Source organism: Anguilla rostrata, chromosome 10, assembly GCF_018555375.3.
Source record: "Anguilla rostrata isolate EN2019 chromosome 10, ASM1855537v3, whole genome shotgun sequence".
Lineage (NCBI taxonomy): Eukaryota > Metazoa > Chordata > Actinopteri > Anguilliformes > Anguillidae > Anguilla > Anguilla rostrata.
In genome coordinates this window covers 16,700,557-16,721,298 of record NC_057942.1, presented here as the reverse complement: position 1 = coordinate 16,721,298, position 20,742 = coordinate 16,700,557, and the positions used below count along the sequence as shown (strand labels likewise).

At 40.7% G+C, this 20,742-nt stretch overlaps 1 protein-coding gene across 1 annotated transcript in view; it reads left to right on the top strand.

Moving 5' to 3' along the window:
• Positions 1-20,742, top strand: part of si:dkey-61l1.4 (collagen alpha-1(I) chain) — a 102,180-nt gene that overhangs the window by 73,032 nt on the left and 8,406 nt on the right. The window contains exons 23-51 of the mRNA XM_064354480.1: positions 474-527; positions 1,947-1,991; positions 2,116-2,169; positions 2,305-2,412; positions 3,320-3,373; positions 4,297-4,350; positions 4,529-4,573; positions 4,704-4,757; positions 5,424-5,468; positions 5,736-5,789; positions 5,894-5,947; positions 6,477-6,530; positions 9,042-9,095; positions 9,275-9,328; positions 10,258-10,302; positions 10,815-10,859; positions 11,288-11,395; positions 12,813-12,866; positions 13,033-13,086; positions 13,887-13,940; positions 14,325-14,432; positions 14,638-14,691; positions 14,923-15,030; positions 15,355-15,408; positions 16,041-16,094; positions 17,145-17,198; positions 17,759-17,812; positions 18,288-18,395; positions 19,009-19,062. Coding sequence (XP_064210550.1) covers positions 474-527; positions 1,947-1,991; positions 2,116-2,169; positions 2,305-2,412; positions 3,320-3,373; positions 4,297-4,350; positions 4,529-4,573; positions 4,704-4,757; positions 5,424-5,468; positions 5,736-5,789; positions 5,894-5,947; positions 6,477-6,530; positions 9,042-9,095; positions 9,275-9,328; positions 10,258-10,302; positions 10,815-10,859; positions 11,288-11,395; positions 12,813-12,866; positions 13,033-13,086; positions 13,887-13,940; positions 14,325-14,432; positions 14,638-14,691; positions 14,923-15,030; positions 15,355-15,408; positions 16,041-16,094; positions 17,145-17,198; positions 17,759-17,812; positions 18,288-18,395; positions 19,009-19,062 — 1,791 coding nt within the window. The remainder of the gene's footprint in view (positions 1-473; positions 528-1,946; positions 1,992-2,115; positions 2,170-2,304; positions 2,413-3,319; positions 3,374-4,296; positions 4,351-4,528; positions 4,574-4,703; positions 4,758-5,423; positions 5,469-5,735; positions 5,790-5,893; positions 5,948-6,476; positions 6,531-9,041; positions 9,096-9,274; positions 9,329-10,257; positions 10,303-10,814; positions 10,860-11,287; positions 11,396-12,812; positions 12,867-13,032; positions 13,087-13,886; positions 13,941-14,324; positions 14,433-14,637; positions 14,692-14,922; positions 15,031-15,354; positions 15,409-16,040; positions 16,095-17,144; positions 17,199-17,758; positions 17,813-18,287; positions 18,396-19,008; positions 19,063-20,742) is intronic.

The following is a 20,742-nucleotide window of genomic DNA, read 5'->3' as shown; positions in this document are numbered from 1 at the left end:
GAAAGTAGCAGACGTTCTATAAGGGATCTATCACAGCAAATTCAATGGGTTACACAGCTTACAGATGAGGTGATAGCTAACAGGAATAATAAAAGACCAAATTGTAGTGCAGTTTAGAAGAGCCGGGTGATAGATCTGGAGCTCTTGGCTGCATCAAGGCATGGGCAGGGAAGGAACATGGCTGAAGCGGTCCAAGATAAGTCCTGTCCTTATATTAACGCAAAGGCTTCCTTTCTTCATTACATGACTTGTCAATACACAGAATTGGGAAAGACTCTCAGCTGCATTATAGAACTGGCTTAGCCAATCTTGCAAGGATTAACATTAGTTCTCCTTTGAGTCCAGAAGTTAAATGTTGAAATTGCTGTGATGACTATTCTCTCTCTCTATCTCTCTCTCTCTCTCTCTGTCTCTCTATCTCTCTGTCCCCCTCCTCTCTCTCTCTCTCTCTCATTTCTTTCTTTGCTCTGCAGGGTACCATGGGGCTCATGGGGGCCAAGGGAGAGAAAGGATTTGAAGGGTCAAAGGTGAGTGGAATTTGGGCAGTGCTGAAACACAATTTTTCCCTCATCTCTAAAATTTTATTCATCCAATAACCATGCTCTAATTGTGTGAAACTCAATTTCCCACAGCGGAAATGGCCGTGAGTTAGTAAGGAAAACAGAATATGTACCACATCTATTAAATCCCTGCACTCCCACTTCCCAGTTTTCTTTTCTGACAGACTGTTCAAAAATAGAACACAGTATGCTGAAATATTTTCTTACATTTATTTATTTATAAATTTAAATGAGGAGCATTTTTGTTGAGAAGCATTAAGTAATGGCAATGAAATGGTTTGACAGATGGCTGCATTGCAGGTGAAATGTTTTAACTATAATTCTTTAAATAGAATGCAATAAAGCACCAGATTACTGACATTGATGTGGTTTCAATATGAACACTATTCTGGCTTTTATATAGTAATGTACTGACTGACCCTACTCAGACTACTTCAGAGTCTCATCATTACCGATCACTCCTTCTATTGGGAGAGCATCACACAGAGAGGGATTGGAAGCATATTTGGAAAATGGAAACATGAGGGCACTGATGTGGCTGAGAACATGCCAGCCCTAAAGTAGCGACTTCCTTGGTCTTTGAAGACTGCACAGTGTGAACTGACATTTTGAATTTTGAAATACTTTTCCCCAATTCTGTCTTTAGGGATTCTTTGAGAATAGCTGAAATCACTTAACCGGGGTTTACTTTGTCGCCTCTACTTAATCAGTCTTGTCGTATTTTAATTTCAAAAATATATGTTATCAATAACCTGGATTCGGGGTGGATTCTTTGGATGGTGTAGAGAATGAATCTCCATGCCTGACTCATTGCCCTTAAATGGAAGGAGTAGGAGAGTCATTTAAGCTTACCCCATAAGGTTCTAACAGTATCCAGACTGCAGGAGAGGTCTAGTAGTGGATGACCTAAAGAGAATGTCAGGCATTTCAGTCTTAGTCAGGTTGATCTTAAAGTGAGAGGCTGCCATTTAGCTTGATGTCCTTCAGGAAAGCTGAGATTTGTAATGAGACTTAGGTGTCAGATGGAGGAAAAGAGAGGAAAAGCCATGTATCTGGTTCACTGTGAAACTTCATGTGCATGAAGACATGAATTAGAAACTCAATGGATGCGTCCATATAACCAGGAAAACTGAGAACTAACTAATTAAAAATTCAGTTTAAGGTTTTCTACAACCTTAAGGTGGTTATTGCATTTGTGCCACTGTTAAGGGGTGTCATTCATTTTTCCAGACTAACACATTTCCCATGCCTTCCCATACAAAACTTCAAGACATTTGTTTATACCCCATAGTAGCAATGAGACCCAGGACAAGTACAAATGGTGTGAAAATAACCAAATAGCTTTGTGATATGACAGCCTTGTATTTCTCTCTCTATCTCTCCCAGGGAATCATGGGAGGTCCTGGTCTGCCTGGGATCCCAGGTAGCAGAGTAAGATCTGTACTCTTCTCTTAAAGTTTTCCCTGCTATAATTTGAGTCTGTCCTGCTTGTTACACTCAGAGGGCCTAATGTTAGTCTACCCCTGACCTTTTCTGACCACTGCTTCTCCTACAGGGCGATGGAGGGATGGATGGGGACAAGGGGGATATGGGGTCAAAAGGCAACAAGGTGAGGGCCTCAGCTGCTACATTAAATGTCGTTTGACCTTGCTTGTCCATCATGTTTTCCATCTACTTGCCTTTTCCTCATTGGCCTTCCATTTTGGCTTTCTCTTTTACATCTTTATCTTCTTCAATCTGCTAGGGTGTCCAAGGTGCTCCAGGAGTCATGGGTCCACAGGGGGAGAGGGGTCCAAGCGGATTGCAAGGCTTCCCTGGGGTGAAAGGACAACCTGGCCCTCAAGGAATTCAGGTACACACCAACCTGTTGTTCCTCTCCTGCTGATATTCCTTTCTTATTGACATTGTACATTTCCCAATCACACTTCTATTTCTGCATAATGTGCCATGAAAATACAAAGGGTAGGGGGAAACAGTGGCCTGTCAAATCAATTCTGTTCTTGTTATCATTCCCGCTCCCATCCACTTCTCCGATGCACTTTCCCATGAGTCAGTGTGCTATTTCCACTCTATATGCCACGCACTAATACATGCCACTGCAGTCATGAACAGAGTGGCTGTGTTTCTCTGGTGCATTAATCAGAGAATCTAAATCCACCCCACCTATAGCTGCACATAGCCAATCTTCCAGTCACTGTCAGCTGATGATATATTGAGGCTTCAGCCTGAAATGACTCAGCTTGGGGGCCTAGTTTTTGCCCAGGACAAGTAGCTTTACCAACTGGGAGCCCAAAAATGAGAATTGATAAATTGTAAAATAGGGCCTTATTTCTTTATTCATTCATTTATTATCAGTGGCTATGGATACTACTTGTGTAAAAGCCCTGAGTCAAATATGTTTTTGTTTTGGATACAAATACTTTTCTGTGACAAGATCAGTAAAGCGTAGAAAAGTATCTGTATCTAATTACAGAATGTTACTCATTTACAACATGTTACTTGTGTTATTGTGGGGAATGTGTCCTGTTAATTATACTTTATGGCATGCAAGAAGCCACATGAGTTTCCTTTGAAGAATGATAAAGAGTTGTAATTTACATGTAACCAAACCCTCACAGTGCACCTTCACCAGCTGAGCCTACCAAGAGCCCATGTATTTTGTTAGTAAGTACCTGATAGGATGTCGCTACAAAAGTGGGCACTGCATGGTACTTTGACCCTGAGCAGAGAGGTCAGTGTTGCATCTTTTCATTTTGCAGGGTGAAGAAGGAGAGGCTGGCGTCCAGGGTCATGTCGGCATTGCGGGATCCAAGGTCAGAGAAATATTTAGATATTATCTCAGGGGTGATTTACTGGAAATTTGACAGAGGTCGCATTACTGCTGCTTCGTCCATTTTGTTTACTGTTGTGATCCACCAAAAAAGTACATGAGCAGATGATGAGTGGATTATTTTCAACCATATTGGGTAAATTTCAGGTAAAGTACAGAGATGAATTTAGAGACAGGAATTATATGGCAGAAGTATTTAAAGTTAAGCCCCTGGAATAAATATTCACCCCAACTTGTATTTGACCTGGAAATTTAGTTGCAGGTCTGCTATACTATTACTGAAACCAGACAGGCTATGTGTACAAATGTAACTTGGTAAAACACCAAAGACCAATTAGTGCTCTAATTTCCACATGGTGAAACCAAAGTGTATACAAATTCCCTTAAATAAAAGCTGAGGACCTGTGTTTTTTTCAGTCAGTGGTGGTTCCTATGGTGATAAAAGGTTGTGAGGTCATGGATGCAGCTCTGCGATTGATGGACTTTTTTTGAACTTCCTTTGGACTGATGCATTGTTCCCACCATTACACTTAAGAACTTTCTTGCTCATCGTTACTACTTGCCAACAGAAATATAAACACGCTGAAGTGTTTGGGCTTGATATGCACTAATAATATTACCCAATCAAAATGTCATGACACGCTTCAATTTATGTGGACCATTTTTGTGTGATGTCATCAACCTGAAAGATATATATATATATATATATGTAGACATCTGAGTTGTCATTGTTTCTTATATTACCCACATCCATTCTCCTACCAGCCTCAATTTGAGTTTTTAAAAATCTATTTATCTGGCATATGTAACATCATAGATCATGTGTAAAATCAGTGTGCTATAATATCATATCCACTGTGTGTTGAGGTGTTGTCTCCTTAAATCTACTTCTCTGTTGTGGTGAAGGGGAACAAAGGGCCTCTGGGTCGCATTGGGAAGTCTGGAAACAAAGGAAGCAGGGTGAGAAGCTCAAACACACAGCTTTATATTTATCTTTCTTGTTCTATCTTTCTCACTCTCTCTCACTCTGTCATACTCCAGCCCTATCCCTCAGTCATGTGCATCTCTTTCTGTCTCTTTTGTTCATGTCATCTCGCTCTCTCTTCTCTCTCTGATGTGTCTTGCTCCTTGTCTTCAGGGTCGTCTAGGACAGCAGGGTCCTGTTGGTATACCTGGACTACTGGTAAGATGGAAAAACTGGCCTTTACCCAAGAAGTTACATTTTAATTAAGAAACACTCCATGAATGCAGGTAAATTCTGACTTCCTGTGTGTGTGTGTGTGTGTGTGTGTATTTGCGTGCTTTTGTTGCAGGGTTTACAAGGGCTACCTGGAACAGAAGGGGCAGAAGGAAAGCCTGGTACACAGGTTCCCATTCTATATCTTTTCATCTCATTGGTCCTTTTACTGTCACATGACCAAATCTGCCCAATCACACTGCAAGGAGGCGTATCACTGCACCTTGCCATGTTTACAAAGTAGATATTGAAAATAAAGTCAGAAAATTATAAACATGCTGGAAGCACCCTTGTCCACAATTACTTATCTGTTCTGAAATACAATTAAATTAAAACTGGGTGTATTATTTTAAATGAAGAATACTTAAGATCCATCATTTAAACACATGTGTTTGTATCTGTGGTTCTATATTACTGGGTGCAATTGACTTTATTCCCATCCCCTCAGCTTGGAATGGCCGGTTGTCGTACTATGTGTGTCCCCTTAATTCAGGAGAGCATGGACTGGCATTCTACAAAATGCTTGTAGCCAGCCTTGGCTTTTTCAGTGAATGCAGTTCATTAGCTTAAATGTGCAGTTGTTGTACTGGAGGACCACTGTTTTTTCACAGCTGGTTTAGAAAAAGCAGTCGGCAGTTTTTCCCTGCAGGATGAGACGGAGAAAGGCGATTCTATAGCCAGTTTCTGTTGCTTTGCAGAGTTGCTGGTCACCATTGGCGGTGGAATATGTGTCTGCTTATGTGCATGTGTGAGTGCATGTGCGTGTGTATTGCTGATGGCTGATTTGTTGTGACAGGGCACCCAGGGTTCAGTGGGAGGTGCTGGCAGTAAAGGTCCCAGAGTGAGTATCATCTTTATTTATTTATTAATATTTTTTTTTTTTTGTCAGTCCATAATTCCCTTTCTTTTTGGTTTCTTTTTTTAATTCATGAAATGGCCTGTCAACACACCAGAAACTTTCAATGCCTTCACAGACTGTGTTTATTCCATCCAGCTCTGATATAGGTTAAATAGTGTAGTACTAGAACAAACATCCCTCATTTGAGTCTGGAAGTCATACTAACTGTATAAAGATCTGAATAACCCCTGCCCCCCTCTCTCTCTCTAGGGGTTAACGGGGCTTGTGGGAGAGCCAGGCGTTGGTGGAGCCCCAGGTCCTCCGGTATGTTCTCTTTTTACCTGTCCTTACCCATTTAATTTCCTGTTTATCTTTTTTTTAACCTGCACCTCTACAGCTCTGACTGGTTATCTGTGGTGTGCACACAGGGTCCGCCAGGACGGACTGGGCAAGATGGCAGCCCTGGGCCACCTGGGGAAAGGGTGAGTGACCGATACTTCCTGTGTGCGTATACTCCCTCGTGCGTGTTTATGTCACGTGCAATTATTGTCCTAACAAAATAATTTCAGCATTAAAAAACCAGGTCACTCATACAGAAAGCATATACCATTGCTAGGATCTATATCTGTTTAAACAAAAATGATGGCTAGATGAAGAAATAGATGACCATATTACTTGAACAAGCATAAGCATTAAAACAAGCATTGTTTTGGGGTATAGTTTAATTTTTGTGGAACATACTGATGAAAGTTGTAACTTTCAACTTTTAATTTTTATATAATTATAATGTAACTTCATATGCAAACATATTTTTAGGAATTGTGAAATTATACATTTTAGAGATGCATAGAGAGTGTATGCTTTGTGTTAGTGAGTAAGTTTTGAACATTTTTTTATCAACCAAGTTATGGTTTTTGTATGTTAAGGGGAATATAAATAACATATTATTTGTATGTTAAGGGGGGGTTTAATAACATAATACCTTGCTTCTGTATCTTCTATCTCTCCCAGGGGTTCATGGGAAAGCCAGGCATGGAGGGCTCTCAGGGGCCAGTAGGCATGTATGTAAGTGTTACCTGTACAGGTCCTACCCAGGTCTGCATGCAGTCTGGTCTCTCTATCACGCACACTTACACTAAAGAATATACACATGGTATCCTACAGATGGGCAGTGCAGCCCTCTCTGCATGGGCTGCTTTATAAAAATAATTTATCATTTATAATTTCATGATCATAAATTAATAATAATGTAACATTCTAACTGTTGTATTGTGTATTTCTCACACTCAACCTGTGCATAGGTGTGATCGTGTTCACTGAGTGTATATTTTGCCCGTGGATATTATTATCACTGGTCGTGTGTGGATGTTTGTGCTTAAGTCTGTGAGTACTGTATGTGTGTTCATGGGTGTAGGTGGGTAGGTGTTTATTTGTCTGGTTGTGTGCATATGTTTATGTGAGTGTTTGCTCACACTCTTGCGTGAGAGTACGTGTTTGTACATGTGTATATGTACTGTATGTTGTGTGAGCGTAATTGCAAGCGTGAGTATGTGTGATGCAGGCATCACAAGGCCTTGCTACACGCACACACACAGAAATGACAATGGCCTTCAATAAACATGCAGCATATATACATATGGACTGCATTCGTTTGAATGGCTTGTTGCCTACAGTGCCGGTGTTGGAGCGCGCCCACTACCAGAGTCGCAGCACCAGAGTAGCAGCAGCAGAAAAGGAAACAAACATGCTGTGTTTATGAAGCTAGTTAGCATTCAATGATTCATGTGCTCATAGCTATTCTATAACACTATGGTCAACATTGCCGATGTAATTATTTCTATAAGCCCAGGAGTTTGTAGATAGTATTGGTTGTATTTGTACTAAGTAATTTGTGCATTTGTGTGTGGCATAAAAACACGTTTGCATGAAGTGTGTGAAGACTTGTTGTCTAGAGGACAGAGAAGGGAAGTAAGACTGGAATGGTGACATCTTTTTATGAATACAAAACATAATTGGGGGTGAGAAATAAGGTATAAAAGTGTGGGATTGGGATTATTTCAGATGTTAGAAAAACATAAAAACCATTACGGTAACCACCCTGGTCGATGGTCTATGCCTTGTGATTGCTTTATTATTATTCTTTGAGCAGCCTAAATAAACGAAAGTTAATGTTTCATCTCATTTGGATCTTGGTCCTTCTGAGATGGACTAATTAAAAGGTTGACATAATGCATATGCTTACATGCATTTACAGTTCCCTCCAAGAGTGGTGAAATTAGTTGTGATGAATATGAGACAAAATTGCAGACAGTCAGCTTTTATTTCATGGTATTTACATACCTATGTTTTACCATTTTACAGAAACATCTGTTTTTGTGTTGAGTGCCCCCATTTTCAGCTATGCAAAATTAAGTTAATGGATGACTGACAGGTGTCAAGTGTTGCCAGGCATTTCCTTTTGCATGGATTGTTCCCACGTGAAAGGGCATGGAGCATCAAGTCTTGGTTTTAGCCTTTGTTTTCATCTGTGGAGATTGCATTTGGAGTCAGAAGGCATACACGTTCATGAAGACCAGAGAACTAACTATTAGCTAAAAACAACTAATCTGTAAGCTGAGAGGACAGAATAACTCATTAATAAGGACGGCACAGGCACTGTGTATATAAAGTACTGCAGTTTCTAATGTCTTGAGAGAGAAAGAAACCGCTGGTGGACTCAGAAATAAGCACTGTACTGGTTGGCCAAGGAAGTCGACTGCAGTTGATGTCAGATGAAGAGCTGTGAAGAAAAACTCTAAAACAGTCAGCAGTCTCCAGAGGGCAGGGGTAAAAATATCACAAGCCACTGTACGCAGAGGACTTTGAGAGCAGAATTATAGAGGTTACACTGCAAGATGCAAACCTCTCATCTGCAGCAAGTATTGAAAGGCCAGATTTGAATTTGCCAATAAATCCAAAGATGACAGATGAGACCAAAATAAACATCTGCCAAAGCGATGAAAAGCCACAAGTGTGGAGATAAGTAGGAACACAGCCCATGATGTCCTTGAAATATGGAAGAGGTACTGTAATGTCAGGCCTTTGTGTGTCTGCTTCTGAAACAGGTTAACTCATCTTTGTTGATGATGTAATGGAGGATGTAAAAAGAAATCCCTTAAACCTCATCAGCTGGTGCTTCATTCTGCAGCAAAACAATTACCCCATACTCACTGACTATGCAACCTAAGCATTCGTCAGTGGGAAAAAGTAGAACGTTTTGGACTAGTCAGGTCTGTCAACTGATTTAAATCCAATCGATCAGACATTTTTGAAGAGGAGACTGAAGCCCCTCAAAACAAAAATCAACATAAAGCGGCTGCAGTGAAGGTTGGAAAAGTATTTCCGAAGAAGATGCCAAACGTTTGGTGATGTCAGTGGGTCGTACACTTACAGACACAGTTATTGCATTTAAGGGCTATGCAACCAAATATTAGACTTTATTGATTTGATTTACTTTTATGTTCATAGGTTAACTTGTGTGTGTGTGTGTGCATGTGTGTGTGCTCCCTGGTCTCACTGTGTGTTTTGTCTTCCCAGGGTTATCCAGGAGCAGTGGGTATGCGTGGGAGACCAGGGCATATGGGGGAAAGGGTGAGGTAACTTTTTTGATTCTCTCATTCAATATTATATCTTTAATACATCTCTGCTCTCTCTGAACATTCCATAGCCTTTTTTTCTTTAATAAAATACATGTTGGCTCTTGCCCGAGAGTGAGTGATCATACAGATGTGGGTGATGTCTCTTAATGTAGTGTGTTGTTCTGCCTGCAGGGAGAGCCAGGTGTCAGGGGCCTTCCTGGGCATCCAGGGAAGTGTGGGGTGCCGGTAAGTGACCTCACTGTCTTGCTCGTGTGGTCTTTGTCAGGTTTTTTCTTTAGTTGCAGTTATAAGGCTGTGTACTGTGTACATTCATTCAGAATGCTGCGGCTCGTCTGGTCTTCAACCTCCCCAGACACTCCCACGTCACTCCCCTGCTCACTACCCTCCACTGGCTGCCTGTTATAGCTCGCATCAAATTTAAAACATTGGTCCTAGCATACCAGGCAGTCAAGGGATCAGCCCCAGCATACCTCCACAAGATATTCAAACCCTACATGCCAGCCAGATCCCTCCGTTCTGCTACCTCAGGACGCCTAGCACCTCCCCCTCTTCGCACCTGCACTTCCAGAACACGTCTCCTGTCTGTTCTGGCCCCACGATGGTGGAAATACCTCCCTGTGGAGGTCAGAACAGCTGAGACACTGACCCATTTCAAACGACGACTGAAGACTCACCTCTTCAGGCTGCACCTCTCCCCATCCCTCCCTTCCCCCTGTAAATGACTGTAAGCTTAGGGTTGTAACTAGGCAGCTGTTTCGTAGGTGACTTAGGTGCATTAACTGTCTTAACTACTGCTTGTATTTTTTCCATAGATTGCGTTGTTGCCGTTCTCGTTGTGTTAGTGTTAATCAGTTTAACCTTCAGGGTCCAAGTTGAACTATGCGGTTGTTCCCTGCACTTGGACCGGTACTTCTCTCTAGGGGTTTCGTCATACTTGTTCCTGGTTATGGTTATACACTTTGTTGTACGTCGCTCTGGATAAGAGCATCTGCCAAATGCCTGTAATGTAATGTAATGTACTGTTTGTGTGTGTGTGTGTGTGTGTGTGTGTGTGTGTAATTTACTGTGTGCATTGAATCTGGCCTGTCACCATCTGTGCACTGTGAGCAGTGGTCGTGTTATATTTGAGTAGTGACCTTTCAATTGTGTTACAGGGTGCACAGGGACCTCTCGGAGAAAGAGGCCCACCAGGACCTCAGGTGAGAAGAGCACATTAACTCTATACAGTAACATACTGTAGTCCTATAGTTTTCATGTACATCCGATACAATCATGTATCATGAATTTTAATAGGCGCTGAGTAATATGTCTACAAGAGGAGTAACGGAGGAGAAAGGGCTTCATTTCAGAGGCTGTACAGTGGTATGCTGTAACCTAGACAGTAATTGTGATCGAGGTATAAAAAACCCTCTCACTGAAATTTAAGCCTTGTTGCCTTGCATAAGCAATGACCAAATGAGACTGCGAGCTGTTGTCGGGCTCTTTGTTCTCAGTCTTATTCAAAATCGAAAACTGTTGCATTCCCCGTCTGATTAAGACTTTGAGAGGAGTCTTTCTCTCACCCTGTCTGCCACATTGGTGCGTTCTTAATAGTAGTTATTACTGTACATCGTGTGCCCTTGTTTTACTGCCCATCCTGTTGTCGTTAATGCCTCTCTTTCTCTCTCTCTCTCTCTCTCTCTCTATTTCTCTTGGGATGTTCGCTTTTCAGGGACGGCCGGGGCCACCAGGGCCTAAAGGGATGCCAGGACCTAATGTGAGTATTGGAGATCTTCCTTCACTCCCACATAGGGCTGGTCAATAAAACCAAACTCCAACATTACGTTGCTTGCATGCAGAGAAAAAAAAAACACAGACAGCCAATCACGCTGCAGGAATAGGCCTCTAGGACAGCTTTCACATTGTTGATGTAAACGTACATAATGCTGGAAAAATGACCATGTTTATTGAGTTGGAAAGACACCAAGGGTAGCGCAAAATTTGAGAGTGAAATCTTGTGGATCCTCCAAGGACGAGGAAATTGTTGAGAGCAGGTTTCGGAAGGAGCTGGAAACCACCATACTGTGAAGTGTTTTAATTGGTTTCTGAACACATTGACAGAGACGTAGACAGAAATTCAAGGTTGTCTGCTTTTTGTGTGGCCACCATGTATTTTTTGGGCACTCAGTCAATGCTTCATTGCAGGGTTCACCTGGTCTCCCTGGTCCAGATGGTGGGATAGGGAAGCCGGGCCCCCCAGGAAGTCAAGGGCCCCTAGGGCCAGAGGGACCAGGCGGGCCCCCTGGATTTCCAGTGAGTGTTTGTGTCTTATCTCTTTTGCACCCATTGCTTTCTCTGCTCAGCATTCTTCTGTTGGTGAGAAAGGTCCATTGTCGTGAGTACAACTGACTGCAGCTGACGCCTTTTTGCTGAGACATTTTAATGTAATATCCCTGACATTTAATTATTCCATGCTTTTATTACTAAAATATATTAAAATGCACAGTCTGAGCTTCCTTTGGCTCTCCCTTTTAGCTGATTTCGAATGGTTTCCATGGTGATTCATCCCCAGAAGTAAAGTCAAGACAGCAGGCAGACAGCTTAAACAAATGAGCAACAAAGATAACTGAACATCAAAAGGACCCTTTAATCATAGAGTGCTAAAATGATTATTAACTAGAAAATAAAGTCAAAGCAGCCAAAGACTCTATATATTAACAAAACAATTCCTTAAAAAATATGTCTGTCTACCAAATTATTGATATTGAAATGATGCCAAGTTCATCTAAACTTCACAACTTTACAACTAAAGTTTGTCAGAAGCTAAACACGTCATATAGCAAAGCATTGCTGCCCATGTTTCCCTGCATTGATTCAATTAACTTGGCCTGGCGCTTCTGCATTTCAAGAGAGTGTGGTATTCATGTGTTTTATCAGTATTTGCTAGTGTCAGCAGAAAGTTTCTGAGATAAGGTCTATCACTTTGCAGTATAGCATACATAATAACAGGAATTAAGAATAATATATTATAATAATATTCAGTATGATATTCAGAAGTCTATAGAAAATAGAGTTGCATCTCTTCAAGGTATCATAGGTAGCATTCTGTGCATTAAGGTACTAATGCAATATATTTCCCAAAGATCAACAGTAATGTTTACTAAAGATTTCCATAGAACAAGTGGTGATTTCATGTGGTTTTTAAAAAAAAGTCTTTTAAAGTCAGCAAGGGGTTTGTCAGTAGCATCTTTTAATTTGGGAACTGTTGCCTAAAATGGGGGCATAATTGACAGCTAGTTAAGGTGAGGTCACTGGCAATTATCCAATCAAATTAATACTGTATTGAATTCATGGGCTCAATGTGCATTCACTGGAAATCTGGAGCAAGGACACGGTGCATTTGGTTTGCACCACTAGAGTTAACTTACTATCTGAATAGGCATGACAGATGGTATATACAGTCATAAATTAGTCCAGATTATCTAGCTTTAATGTATCTATTGTAGTAATTATTATAGAAGGCGATCTTTACTCACATAAAATGCAATTGGTGATTCTATGTCATTTCTAATATTTGCATTGTGTATCAGGTTCATTCAGTAAACACCAATTTTGAAGCTGTTTTTTTAACTATAGTAACAGGAAGCCATCTTTCCTACTCCAGTTCACATGTAGAAATGGTACCGAGGCAAGCTAGCTGTCATGCTATCAAATGTCTTGTATTTTGCAGGGCAAACCGGGGATGGATGGATCCTTGGGTCCAGCTGGAGAGAAGGGGGACAAGGTGAGGGAGGGTGCAAGGTTGCCACAGGGCCCAGTCTACGTAGGGTATGTTAAAATGAGCACAAACCTGTAGGTAGTTGGTAAGGTGCTGTGCCTGTCAGATTTGGGTATTAATAAGAACATGCTGAGCATCATTCTTTGTTTGCTAATGTGTTAATTTCCTCCAGGGTGTGCTTGGACCTCCAGGTGATCACGGCCCCCCTGGGTTGGATGGCGAGCAGGTCAGTTAGGTTTCTTAAAATAGACTCAAGAAACAGTCCTCAGCATTCACTGTGTGTCGTGAGAGACATTATGTCCCACTTTCTATGAACAAACACTCCTACGGTATCTGTAAACAATGAACATAGATGGACGGAATGGTCTGATGTTGTCTGCAAGCAGTCATATTCTTATGTTCTTTCCTAGCATCTGGAACACCTGCCATTGAATCAAATTTGTCTTTTGTCATCAAAATGAATGTCCTTCATACCATGAACCTTTTTTGGAAAGTTCTGCCTTTTGATTGGTTCATGTAAAGTGTCTGACAACAATAGCATGCTGTTCGTGAGGGGCTGACCACTCGAATGTATGTTCAAATCTCTCTGGATCATTTGTGGCTAGTGATGGTGCACTGAAGGGTTGTAATTGGTTATGTCCCCATGAGAGATTCCTCCCCTCTCCTCACCTGCCAGCGACTTCTTCTGAGGCGGCTAACATTGGAGAAAGCTAGTGCTATTAACGGTCTGGAATTGCTACAGAATTTGTGGATGAGTAGGAGTCCTACTAGGACTGGGATTGTCAAAGACAGCTCAGTGAGGTTCACACAGCCATCACTGCCTGACATATGCTGTTGCTGTTGTGGCTCTATTGGTGCTGTTCTTTTAATGTGTCTTGCCTTGGTGGCTTAGTGAATGACTCTGTCTGAAGCGACAGGTAAAATGTAAATGCATCAGGAAATGAGCAGTGAGCTCAGTCCAGGCTGGGATGGTGACATCTTATTCAGCAGGACATTGTTTGCTTCATTGTCTTTTTGTCTTTCCAGGGTCTTCCAGGCCCAGGCGGCATTGAGGGCGCAGCAGGGGGAAAGGGAGAACAGGTGGGTTTACAGGTCAAAATGGCAATGTTGGGATTGCATCTGACCACGTGCAGTCCAGTGGAGTGCTTTCTGTCAGTTTGCTTGCGGTGTGTGAAAGACTGGGAAAATAACAATGGGTCTTCTGGTGGAGTAAAACTCTTAAGTGTAGGGCCTGGATTCAGTTTATTTGTAAGCACATTTTCATTGAGTTCAGTAATCATGAACTTAGCAAATTGTGTTTGTGAAAGAAAAATTTGGCATTGCAAATTAACTTAAGGACAATCCAGACTTAAATCTGTTTGGTAGTTTGTACTGTTCATTTAACATGCATCAGTGAAGCTCATGCTTACAGTGCTGACCCAACTGTTACTCATCATAACCCCAACTCTCTGTAATGCATGCCAGGGAGCCTCAGGCCCCAGAGGAAGCCCGGGACCTCAAGGGCCCCCAGGAGAGATAGGGCCACTGGGTGCCAAAGGTCTGCAGGGAAACCAAGGACAGCAGGGCAAGGAGGTGAAAACACCAACTCTACTAATCAATCAATCAATCATGTTTGTCTGTTTGGTTATGGTTAAATGAAAAAAGTAACAATTTTAATTTTAAAAATCTGTGTAATTCACTCTGGCTACGAGTGTTGGCTTTATGAATTTTTAAGAAACTGCATAGATCTGTGGGTTACCACATTCATCCTGTTTGTCACACCATCATTTTGCTGTAGGGTGACATCGGAGTGATTGGTGGAACTGGTGACCCAGGGCCAAAGGGGCAAAAGGTAAAAGAAAACTGTTGCGGTTGCATTTATTTAGTATCTTAGGTTTACTCTAATAACCAATTTCTTATCAGGGGGTTATTTCAGGAGCGAAGTTTTAATCCCACTTGAGACATGACCCTATGTGACTATGGTTGCTGTACTGCTGCTCTGACTAGAAACAAAGATCTGTGTTGCCATGGAATTGATCTGTTATGAATGCATTTGGTGGTTGTGTATTGGTGTTGCTCGCAGGGGGATGTGGGCCCTCGTGGATTTCAGGGGCCTCCAGGGCCTTCTGGGGCCCTTGGGGAGAATGGCGAGAGAGGACCAAAAGGAGAGAAGGGATATCTGGGACTACTAGTGAGTATCTTATCTGTTTCCCAACGGTGTCATCGTGAATATGACATCATATTGATTGTAATTTGTATTCATGTATAAGTGTAGTGCACTTGCAGCGAGGTGATGCTTTTGAAATTTTGTCATTTTTTATTTAAAAAAACACCAAAAATATTGTTCAGTTCTCAGTCACATTTTATAAATCACTGTACATCTCTGTGAGATATTTCTGAAATGTTAAAATTAATGTTGCAATATTATGGACTAGAGCTACCTGTGTTTCTGACATGTGGGCTTTCCTGTGAATAAAATAATGCTGAATATTGGTGCTGTGGTTGTTTTTCCCAGGGGCAGGTGGGGTTATTGGGGGGAACTGGACCATCAGGCCTGCCAGGAGTGGAGGTAGGTGTGCTTATGCTCAGGCTAATAGTGCACATATGTTTTTTAATAATGCAAAACCTGTATTTTAGGGAGGAAGGGAATGGGATAAAATAGAAGAGGAAATGTGTTAACACATTTTTTCTGAGACTATGAGGGGGGAGGGAGGGCGAGGGAGAGAGTAAACATACTCTACCCCATTACATCTGCTATTAAAGGAGACGTCACTACAAACATGCATATAAATGATAAGCTATTTCAAGCTTATCTGCAAGAAGAACAACAGGGACATTGTGGAAGAGATATGCATCATTTTCACCCTGGCATAGGATATTTTATTATTTTTGATGTACGGAATAGCTTATTAGGAATCATAATAGAAAATGAATTCCCTTGGGATTCTTAAGATCAGACTTCACACAGAATATAGACAGAATGAGGAGGGAGAGGCAGCTATTTCAGGAGCTCAAGGGAGAACATAAGAACAGGTCTTTTTACCTCATATTTATTTATTTATTTATTTATTTATTATTAAATAAATAAATAATTAAATTATTTAACAAATTATTTATTTATTATTTGTTAAGTGTTTACAGTGTGAAAGTGTAAAGTGTTCCTGGGAAGATTTTAGATGTGATTTTTTTGTTTTTCCTCAGGGTCCTCCGGGCCCCCCAGGCCTGCCAGGGCCAGATGGACCTCAGGGGCAGCAGGTACAGTACTAACTGAGATGGCAACCATCGCTGTCACTCTTTATTATAAGTGCTGGTTATTTGGTCTTATCAGAGAATGTAATACACAAACAAAAGTTAGCCCTGATTCTGGTCAAGAAGTTAGTCATTTATGTCAAAAAGCCTCCACGGCAGCATCTCAGAGAAAGTCAAAACCAATGCAGAAATTGGGTATGTGTTCTTCTTCTGCGGTTGTCCACAAAACAGATGACCTAGAAGATAATTGTACACTGTTCAATATAAGAGATGCTTAATTTGATATATTATTGCATCATCGAGTCTGACATCGCAAATAGCTTGACATTTCTGCCATGCAGCCAAAACACTGAGCTATTTGTAGTGTCAGCCCCTATTATTTAATCATATATCAAATAAATGTTTTTCAAAGATTATTTTGGAGCATGTCCAGCATTCTTTTTAGTCGGGAAATTAATCATAAAAGGAAAAACTGTACCAGTCCAGCATACAGATTTGTGCATCCTAGTGCAATTTATTGGTAGCATGACAGAAACAAGGATTCAAGCAAGTACTTAGTATTCATCAGGTTTAGTCAGCTGTCTAAGACCTTGAAAGATTGTATTTTCTGTGCTACCAATGAATGCACTAAAGAGTAGTACTCAAGTGTTTGTTCTGATAGTCTTACAGTACAGCAATAGCAAATGGATTACTGTCCATAACTTTATGAACATGGATGTCATTTCAGTTTTTTTTCCTAATAGAATGCAAGTAGGAAATTGATAACAAGATTTAACATTCATTTGTGCAATACACAGATCATGAAGTTATTTAGAAAACTATAAATATACACTGAACACAACCTGTGTCTTTAACTATGAGTTGTGAAGCTTTTATTTTCCAAGTTTTATTTTCAAGAATTATGCAGATTACTAATGTGATGTATGGTTATTGCTTGCTTACAAACTTTTTTTGTTAGGCATAGTTAATCATTAATAGCATCCTATATTTCTCAGACCTCCAGTCATCCTTTCCTAGTGTTGAAGGGGTACTAAGACATGCTGCTCTGTGTTCTAGGGGGAAGGAGGGCCCAGCGGTATGATTGGACAGTCTGGATCTCCAGGGCCTAAGGTATTGCTTCTCTGAAAGCCAATGCTTGTCAGTCGTGACACTCTGGGGGAGATAGAATCAGTATTGATCAATAGCAATTAATGGAACTGAACTGTAAAGCTGCAAACCAATTCATGCTGATCCTGAAACTGTCTATATTTGTCCTTAATGTTGGCTGACAGTTAAATGCAATCACCAAAATTAACTGACCATACTATATTTGTGAAATAAAAAACTCAAAATGAAGGACAAATTTATTGTCCTGAAACAATTTTAAAGGATTAGATAAATATAATCTGATTTAATGTTTTTTAAATGTATGAACTTTATTTACTGGCTTTATGTAAAGCATAAATATGTTCTGGGTTTTCAGTATTCATAACTGATTAACCACTTGGTTAGTTGATAACAGTGCATTTTTTTCTATTGAGGAAGTAAATCCTCCCTCTGTAGGGTGTGGTACATTATGTGGCAGTGCTGGCGGGTTTAAAGGTCTACTAACACTGCTATTCTTGGCATATTTAGGGAGCAGTTTTCTTGGCTCCCTAAATAAATGTGTTCCGCTGTTATTTTTATGACAGGGAGTGGCAGGGAAAAGGGGACTTAAAGGTGACTCTGGGAAACCAGGACCTCCTGTGAGTGTTTCTCCTCTTCTGTTACTGTGATCTGATTTCTTAGTTCCCCTGTTAGCTCTTCAGACCTTACGCCCTCCTTTAGCCTTCCTCACTGATGGAATTTAGAACGGAATTAACACCACATCTTGATGTGCTCAACATGTACTGAACACATAAAGGACATTTAATTCACATGTAGCACAATAACTCATAATCATTACATAATGATTACATCATTGATTATCATTTATTACTTCAGTGTTGTTACATAGGACTATGTGAAACATGCTTTACGGTTTTATAGTTGCACTCCACTCAAACTTACGCCACTCAAACAAATCTGTTTAAATGCTCATGCGTTTAGTTAGTAATATATTGTAGTGTTTATGTAAAGCCAGCTTAATATAAAGTGTTGTACATAAGTATATATAAATATGTATTAAAGACATTATAGCTGTGGGGAGTTTTGAAGAGTATGTACCATTTTCTGCTCCAGGGCTCAGTTGGGCGGGATGGGCCTCAGGGAGTTGACGGCCCCAAGGGGTCCCGGGGAATGGAGGGGTCAAAGGGTGACCCAGGAGAGAGGGGAGAGCCAGGATTGCAGGTAGGGTTCTGCAGAGTCTCAGCATGGGCATCTCCACAGATGCAGGATTCTCTGAAACAAAGATTTTCAACTCGCATTTAATCCCGCATTCTCTGTTGGCTTTTGGTGTTCAGAACTTATGTGCGCTTCATTTATGTCACTGATTGGCTAACAGGCTGTTGATTTAAATGAAGATACAAAGACATGCAAGCGCTAAGACTTTCCCGGACTGCTGTTTGAGATCCCTGCTGTAAATGAACTGCCAAAATTGTATCCAGACACCCCAGAGGGTCTCTCTCCCTTTAAACAAAATTTTGTTATAGTTGCTTATCTATGAAAAGTGCACATTTTTCAGTTTTCCTAAAATGTGGCTTATGTTATCATGGTAATATTGTGATAAGTCTAATTGTTAAATATCTACATAGTACAAAATAGGTATGTCTGCGTAATGACAGTATGATTTAAATATTCTTCAATATTAAGTGAGTTAAATTGCCACTGCATATCAGTTGGCTTTGGATAAAGGTGTCAACAGCTCGCCATTTTATGGAGAAGGGAGCTCTCAGTTACTTATGGGGGCCTGAAGGTGAAAAGTTTTGGGAACCCCCTCCTTGAATGTGTTTGTCTCCTACAGGGGCTAGATGGTCCGCCAGGCATCAAGGGGCCTCCAGGACTACCTGGATTGGAGGTAACCTGATCACACCTGGTTAATCACAACAACCATGGCAAGGATTTGTAAACCCTGAGTTTGTACCACCAAACCACTGTACTCTATCAGACCCCCAGAGCAGTTGTTCCTACCTTGGTGGCCTTGGGGTCAAAAATGGACCGCTGCTGAGATCATTTAAACTTGCCCAGCCATTCTTCCACTGAGTGTGCCATTTATATTCCACATGCCTACGTAGATACTACACAGACATCATCAACAGACTGGTCTGTTGGCCTTGGAAATTATACAGGGCGTTCCAATTTGTTAAACAAGCAAGCACATTCATTGTTTTCCCAAAGGAAAATAAAAAGCATTTGTCTACTTGTCAGATGTACCTGGGGAGTTTGTTTGCGTAGGCTATGCTAGCAGCAGGGGACTGATCACTGCTCTCTCTCTTTTTCATCAGCTCACTGTGTGTTAGTTTATCTGCAGACGTGTCACATTTTCGCACATTTCTGCCAACCAATCCCCTGTGCAGAAGCACCCTTGGGAGTCCGCTAATCAAATCCGTTCTGCACGCTCAAGCAGGAGCTGCATTGTAAACATTATGCGATAGGGTGTGGTTAATGGGTACGAGACAAAAACCTGCCGATGGATGATTGGTTTTAATATTTTTAAAGGAGGAGGACAGAGCGAGTTTAAAAAAAAAATAGAATTTGCTAACCCTCAACTGTTAGCAAATGCAATGGAGGAAATGCACAAGACTCTCCCTGAACATGCTAACTTGTATGGGCATGTAGGAATTCACATCTGGAATGACAGTATTAGCCAATATTCCTTGGTGTGCCCTTTTTTTGCTGCAGTACTTAGCAGTCAGTGGCTGGCTTGAGAACTGTAGTGATTTTAGTGTGGACTGAGGGAAATTTACTTTAAGGTTACATAAAAATGGTTAAATATAATAATGTTAACTGGTTAATATTATATAGTTAGCCGGCAATATAGCAATGTTATTAACAATTTAGCTGACCAGGTCATCTTACTATCAATATAACATTTAGCTGACGGTAATATCGTAACCGTTAGATTGCTATTAAGATCACCTGGTCAGTGAGGCAGAGAGCCAGTGAGCCTGGACTAACTAGTTAGCTAACAGATGTTAAAAGCGGCTATCTCTTAGCCTCGAGACATAGCAATGAAGCAAAGAGATAGCCAGCAAAACTATGACTGAACAAGTTTTTCAATGTACTATCAATCTATCATGAAAATATCCCAAAATTATTTTGTAATATGTGAATTACAATTTATGCGCTTGTCCTGGACAGCCACTATATTAAAATGTCATAATAATGCACCATATTCATACCTTTATAATTGACAAACTTCACACAGTAAATGCTAAAGGAAAACACTACCTACTGTAAGTTACATGGCTAGCCTCTTTAAGCTTGGCTATGCAAGTATGCCTGACAATATAAGCATATTATTACTGGGCTGACAGTGCTACCAAATAAACACACCAATAATATTATTGTTTTCTATTAATAATTTCAGTTTGTTCAGTGAACTGGTAATGAGAGAGGTTTTTCACATATAGTTTTTGAGGCAAACATGATAGCTAGCTAGAATCTTTTCAACTAAGGTGCTTCCTCTATGATGTCATCCACACATTTTAAAAATGAAAATACATCATACCTTATTACATACCTAAATACCTTTTCC